The sequence below is a fragment of the Varanus komodoensis genome, unplaced genomic scaffold, assembly GCF_004798865.1.
Source record: "Varanus komodoensis strain SLA01 unplaced genomic scaffold, ASM479886v1 scaffold32, whole genome shotgun sequence".
Lineage (NCBI taxonomy): Eukaryota > Metazoa > Chordata > Lepidosauria > Squamata > Varanidae > Varanus > Varanus komodoensis.
The window spans coordinates 19752794-19759994 of record NW_025335798.1 but is presented as its reverse complement, the minus strand read 5'-3'; the positions used below and the strand labels follow the sequence as shown (position 1 = coordinate 19759994).

Here is a 7201-nt window from a genome sequence, read left to right as displayed (position 1 = left end):
CTCCCCTCCCCTCCCCTCCAGACATGACTGGTGCTGAACTAGATACCCGGGCAGGCACAGCTGAGAGAGGGCTACATCCCCACCTTCTCCCGCCCAGGTCTCTGTAATGCAAGCCAGGTCGGCCTCCTCATCCACAATTAAGTCATGGATGAGGGATGTTTTATTATGTACTGACCTGGCATTAAGCAACAACACTGTCAGGTCCGAGGGGTGGTTGATAAGCTTACCTGGAACCTTTTGGTTGGAGGAATAACCAGAAGGAGGAACAGGTATCAACCATCTGTCCCTCCTCCTTCTATACCAACATGTTAATCCCCCAATGCCATTTCTCCCTTTGCCCAATACCACCCCAATGGTGGAGCCCACGCGCTCCCCAGGCAACCCCGTAAAAGCAGCAGCCAGATGTGGAGTCACTAAAACAAATACAATAAAATACAATTTAAAACCCTCCAACCCACTCACTACAAAAAACACAAAGTTCCTGGCCCAGCCCAGCCCCGAACGGTCCCAAATGGTGACAACATCCTTAGGCTGTTGCCCCGAGGCCAGCGAGTTAAGCCCACGGCCCTTCCCTGCACCCCACCCCCAATCCGGCACAGCTGCCACCTACACCGGGGGGGGAGAGGGGGAGGAGGGGCAAGGGCAGGGCCCATGGAGAACTCGCCGGCACAGGTGGAGGAGCCGCAGGCCAGCAGTGTTCCCGGTCCTGCGGTGGCTGCCATCTGTCAGAGCAGCGGCAGTGTCAGCGGGTGCGGTGGCCAGTCAGTCCCCGGGCGGCAGTGGTGGTGGGCCTGTCCTCTTATCTCACCCATAAGAGGTAAGGTATCTTACCCATATTATCTTGCCCATGTGTGACTCCTGTCAGGGGGAGTTGTGAGTGCTACCCCAGTGACAGCTATTTTCTTCCTCTACCCTCCAGGTAAAGCATTGTAGTATTCCTGAAAGGAGTAAATGGCAACCATATTAAAGTTCTGTAAGAAAACATATGCATCTGAAAACACCACTTGAATGGCAAATCCTTCCCTCGTTCCTGGATATCCCAGTGTGCAGGTGAAGGAACATGTTCGGTTATTCTCAAGTACTCCTAGATTGCAGCCTGCCCCATTAAATGGACAAGCAAAGTTCTTCCTTTTGTCTCCATAAACAAGGGATGTTGATGGCCCTCCATTCAGCCCAATTCAACATGAATGTACAACAGCATACTTGTTACTGGGGAGCATGGGTGGGAACCACTGCTGTGCTTGTGTTCTGCTCCTGGGTTCCCCACATGCTGCTGATTGGCTATGGTATAAACACAACACTGGACTAGATGGACTCTGGCTTTGGCATGGCTCATATCTTTTCTTCTTATATCTTCTTTGGTGCAGAATCTTGTGGACTGATTTTAGATCCAATGGCAGTTGTCTGTTATAGTGCACAATGGCCAAGGTTTAGGGATACTATCACTTAACATAATCCATAGAAATACAAACATGACAAGTATTAAACACAGCTAAGCATACACATCTTCCCATAAAATTATGTAATCCTTGGGGAAGGGTGGTGTGGATGTGGCAAAGGTGTTCCCATCTCTAGAGGAATACCATTCCTGCTGAGAACTTGTAGTCTCATTCCATTGTGGAAAAGCACATGCGTCCTACAGGGAAAGTCCCTCAGTACTACAGCAGCCTCCACTACCACCTCCATCATCCTTTTGCCCTAAGGTAAACCGCTGGGTGAGTGCTGGGCAAGGGAAGGTTGTGGCGGTGGTAGCAGGTTTGCTGCCGGCACAAAGAAATATATACCAGTGATTTGACCAGGGCCGCTCGTCTATACAACCCTTTTGGATAGATGCCAAAGACATCTCTAATGTGTGATTACCTGAGCTTAGCTAGAGCCTTTTACAGATCAAACTTTTATATGTATTCCAATTTCACACATGTTTTTCTTTGAAACTTACTCCACTGGCACCCAATAGGGCTTGTGTACCACAGCTGCAGCTCTAGAGTTTCAGGAGGACTATCACTGGCCATTCTTACAGATCCCATTTCTCTGGTACCTGCTGGTCTCTTTCACTCTGTGATAATCTGCTCACTATGCAATCCTTAAGGCAAGACTCCTACCTTACCTTACCCTTACATATCCGATGATACTCTGGAGAGCTGAGTAGATACGCAGGTCCCCTGTTAAGCCAGTTACCCTATGACCTGACTTACAATACTCCTTTTTGAATACAGGACAAAACTATATAATTATAAATTGCCATCTGTATGCTATGTACTGTATAAAAGAAGGGGAGGGCAGCTCAGGAAATTGCCATCACTTATTTTGCTCCAGTAACAATGTTAACATGCAGCAAGCCCTAACCATGTCCTTATGTGGTAATTCTAGCCCTCTACAGTTTTCCTTAGATTAAGGAAACCTTCACTCACCTTGTGCCCCTTCCAAATGTTTGCAGCTATAACTTCCAGGATCCCAGAATATACTGGCAGATGAAATTCTTTACAGCTGGAAAGCACTCAGTTGGGAGAGCCTGGGTTCAGGCATTCCCTTCCCAGGACCTTTGCATCCAAAAAATGTTTTTCTGAAGGTAAAGGATTGAGTGCATTCTCCTTCTGACCTCGCATCTCTAGTACTGGAAAAGCACTAGGGCAAGGAGACCCTGAATGGAAGGAGAAAAGCCTGCCCATTGCTTAAAGGCATTCTGATTCAATTTCTAGTACAAATTTATTTTACAGTATTACCTGGCCTTGAGAGAGTAATGTGCTGAGAAAGAATATTAACTACATATACCCAGACCACTCAGTGTCAGAATAATCACATTTGTATGTTAATCATTCCTCTTAATCTATTGCTTATTTGTTTTTGTAAACAGAATAAAAATTCCCCTTGGAAATATAGTTTTGTGATTAATTTGTATTTCAGGACCCTATTTATCTTCACTTTAAACTATCCCTTGTTCACAAATAGGCTTTTTTCAAGTAGTTGCATGATCCCATTCACTGATCTGAGGTCAGATAATATTTTAAAGTTTCCAGAATCTTTGGTTTTTTCTATACAAGAGTTCCTACAGTAGTGAAACCAATTGACTTAGTATAATGGAAGGTAATCTCATGCAAGGACTGTAGATTTAGAAAAGTAGTGTCAATTAACTTGCTCTAGGTAGAATAATAGAGCTTTTCTGATTGCCATTTTAATGTTTGAAGGTGATTTCTTCCTTCTTTTCACACATTCATCTCAGAGTCTGACCCTCAACCAAATTGCCTCAGAGCAGTCCCAAGTAAGAAAGCAGAATTTTTTTCAATAGTAAGTGGATAGTGTTGTTCAGAATGATGTTTGCAGAGTGCTTCCTCATCTTCATACTCCTAAAGATCAAGCTGAGCTTATCTCAGATCAGCTACCTATTTCTGGACCTGTTGGTATCAGCTGGTAGGGTTAAATGAACCTTCCAGTTGTATAAGCTACCAGGTGGCATCCTGGAAGAATAAATATACCATAGTTTTGACCAAGCCTGAAATGCATTAGCCCTAAGATGCATTAGCCCTAAGAGCTGCCTGCATGCAACTCTTGCCCAACCCAGGACTGAGGAAATGTTAAATATCCTTGATCAATAGCCCTGTCTCATCAATTTGTGGGGCTGGGGAGGAAAGGATTGGGGAAATTCTTGTTTCCCAATGCTGATTTTCCTTACAAGGTTGGAGCCACCTGCATATCTCACCTACATCTAATATTTCCCCAGTGTGTGAATTGTCTGGAGGATGATTTTCTTGTTTGCTGTTTCCTACCAAATCCCATGAGGGGAGGGGTGGGGGAAATGAGAAAAAAATAGATAGGGGCAAAGAAGGGAAATAGAGGCAATAAAAGTGCAGAACTACAGCAGTACAGAGGAGAAGGGGGAGTGTAAGAGAAAGCACAAGTGCTATGGAGTGGAGAGAAGGGAAAAAAAGAAAATGAAGCTTTAACCAAGAGAGAGTTTCAGAATAGTACTAGAGGGCCCTTTAAAAAAGAAGCTCGGCAAAGAATGGTAACTAAAGCAGAAACAACCTGGAGTTAATATTTATTTATTTAACTTTGATACCACCAATAGCTGAAGCTTTCTGGGCAATTTACAACAATCCATTGAAACAATCTAAAATACACAATATAAAAACTCTGGGGAGAAAATTGGCATGCAAATATTTAAAACCACATTTAAAACCCATATAAAATACCAATAATTTGAATGAGATAAAACCCGATTGAATCTGATTAAACAACCAATGAAGCCCCAGCAAATTAGATAAATGCCCTGTGGTAAAAGAAAGTCTTGACCTGGTGCTGAACAGATAGTAAGGCTGGTGCCAGGTGGGCCTCAGAGGGGGTCGCATTCCATAACTGGCGAGTCACCACTGGAAAGGTCTTTCTCCTTCTTTCCACCAACCAAGCCTCCCTTGGAGGTAGCTATCAGGGCAGGCCACAGAGCTTGATAGTAGTGGTCAGGTGGATGGTGCTTGGAGGAGGTGTTCTGTCAGATATTGCAGTCCCAAATAATCGTGTTTGAAAGCATACAGGCTTGGACTGTGCTCTGAAGCATATAGGCAGCCAGTGCAAGTAGGCCAGAATTGGTGTTATATGATCAGATCATCTCGTGTCCGTTATTCATCTGACTGCTGTATTTTGCACAAGCCACAGCTTCCAGTCTTGAAGGGCAGTGCCACGCAAAGTGCATTGTAATACTCTAGCTCAGAGATCACCACAGCATAGATAATTGATTGCAGGCTATCTCTGTCCAGATAGGGGTGTTGTAGGGCTACCAGCCAAAGCTAGCAGAAGGCAGTCTGAGCCATTGAAGCCTTCTGGCAATCAAGTGACAAATATGGCTCAAGAAGCACTCCAAAGCTATGAACCTGCTCCTTCAAGGGGAGTACAACCCCTTCTAGAACAAGCTAATTTCCTTCCATCTGGTCACCCACTAGTAGCATCTCAGTCTTGTCTGGATTGATCTTCAGTTTGTTAGCCCTCATCTAATCCATTATGAAAGCTAATTTTAGCACATCTACAGCTTTACCTGCTAAGGATGACAAAAAGGAAGAGCTGTGTGTCATTAGCATACTCACTCAGGAGTTTCATGCAGAGGCTGAATAGTATGGGGAATAAGAATGACCCCTGAGGAAGCCCACAGTGAAGGATCCAAGGAGTAGAGCATTGTCTCCTAAGTACCTTCTGAAGTCTGCCATCTCCTCACTCCCAGTTCAGACAGTCACCCCAGAAGGATACCAGGAAGTTCAATAGAGGTCCAGGAGTACGAATAGGGTCACACTCTTTCTTTCTCCCAGCATAGGTTCCAATACAGGGCCTCCAAAGCTGTTTCAGAGCCAAAATGAGGGAGGGAGGGAGGGAGGGAGGATGAACGAACGGTGGCCTCTGTGTTATTTGAATTGTGGCTCAGGATGTTGAATACTTTTAAGTGGGATGCGGAGTTTGTTGAATAGGTTCAAGACTCACTAGGTCTCAGATACTCCAGATAGTTGGTTGAATAAGAGGACTCCAGCAAGTTGAAGGAGGTTTTGGTCAAGGGTACTAATACTACTGTCACTTTGTTCTATTCATATCAAATTTACTATTATTAAGTGAAGAGGAAAACGGAGAGAGGGACAGCTGAGCATGAACTATCATAACAAGGTTCTGATCAATATGACAACCACCTTTTCAAGAGCTCCTTTCTCCCACTGCAACAGAGAATGGAAAATATGTATTTTAAGTGTTAATATGACTATAATCAGGTGGTGTGGATTGAAATAGTATTGAATCATGGCATAAAGGAATAGGTGGAGGGAGCCTTTTTCTTAAATAGAATATGCAACAGTAATAGCTCACTCTGGTCTGGTTAAAAAAAAGAGATACTTAGAAACTGGGAGAAAAAACAGCCCCTCCCTGTGCAAGTCATCCAGGAACACATTTGGACATATGTGTGGGTCACAACTCACATTTGCAGAACCACTGTTTTGAGGTAAATACCTTTATGCATGGAAGACACATGCTAAAAAAATGACCCATGACCTGCTCTGTGTGTGTTTTAAATGCTTTTAGAGTAACAATGAATGTTTTTTTGTTTAAGTTGTCTTTCCCTTTTTCACTTTGAATTGTTAGATCCTTGCCTAAGGCTAGCAGACTTTTTGTGTAATCATATTAAATAATAATAATAAAATAATATGTGAAAATATCTATACTGTGTCCCTAATGTTGCTAAATATAAATTTCAGCATCCCTAATCTTTAGAGGAAAGTAAATCTGCCATTAAAATGATAAATTGCATAGTCTTCATTTTATAAAATAATCCTCTCTAAGCAGTTGATTTTCTTTTAATTATGTTAATCCTTATTAAGAGACTATAATTCTGCTGGTAATGCACGGAAAAGCTGCACAGTAGACAAATGCATAAAAAAGCTTGCAGCGAACATTAAAGTGAAAATATGCAAATACATGACAGTACAGTGCTTTCTTTGCCTGAGTAATCTTTATTTATTTGAATAGAATCAAACTGCATATTAATTAGTCCATATCTATTCTTTCTTAGGTCCTGAAGAACTAGAATCCAAGTGTCCTCTGAATCACATTAAATGTATTGGAACTGACAAATGTATTCACTTGTCCCAACTCTGTAATGGCATGTATGACTGTCCTGATGGATACGATGAAGGTGCACACTGTCGGGGTAAGTGAATCTGATGGGAGAAAGAGCCTTGAAACAGCTCAACAGAATGCTTTTCAGGTTTGAATCTGCAGCAAGCCCAAAACCTTGCTCCTTCAAAAGCTGTTTTTGGGGAAGGAGGATTTGTTTATCTATTTATTAGTTTTTGGATCATGGATACATTCCATTCACACATTCCAACACACTGAGATTTTGGCAGAATAGAATACACATACTACATTTCAAGTAGCTTTCTTGAACTTCAGCTGGATTGGGCCTCTTTTCTGCTGCAAAATATTGTCATATCCTCAGTGGTGAGACTTGTGAACTCAGGGACGGTTGTGGCTGCAATTCTGAAAGCTCCTTCCTCTACCAGTACTGTTGATACTGACTGTAACCTACCCTTGTCATTATATCACATGTCATACGACCAGTGAATGAATGACTAAAGATCACCTCTTGTAGCCTCAGTAAAAATAAGCTAGCATATGTTCCCTTTTCCATTGTATCTGAAGCATGCCTCTTTTTCTTTGTACATTCAGTTAAGGTGTT

At 42.8% G+C, this 7201-nt stretch overlaps 1 protein-coding gene across 1 annotated transcript in view; it reads left to right on the top strand.

The window, feature by feature from the left end:
- The window catches only part of LRP1B (LDL receptor related protein 1B), a 730365-nt gene that overhangs the window by 138420 nt on the left and 584744 nt on the right, over window positions 1-7201 (top strand). The window contains exon 3 of the mRNA XM_044438491.1: window positions 6536-6673. Within this exon, the coding sequence (XP_044294426.1) occupies window positions 6536-6673 (138 nt within the window). The remainder of the gene's footprint in view (window positions 1-6535; window positions 6674-7201) is intronic.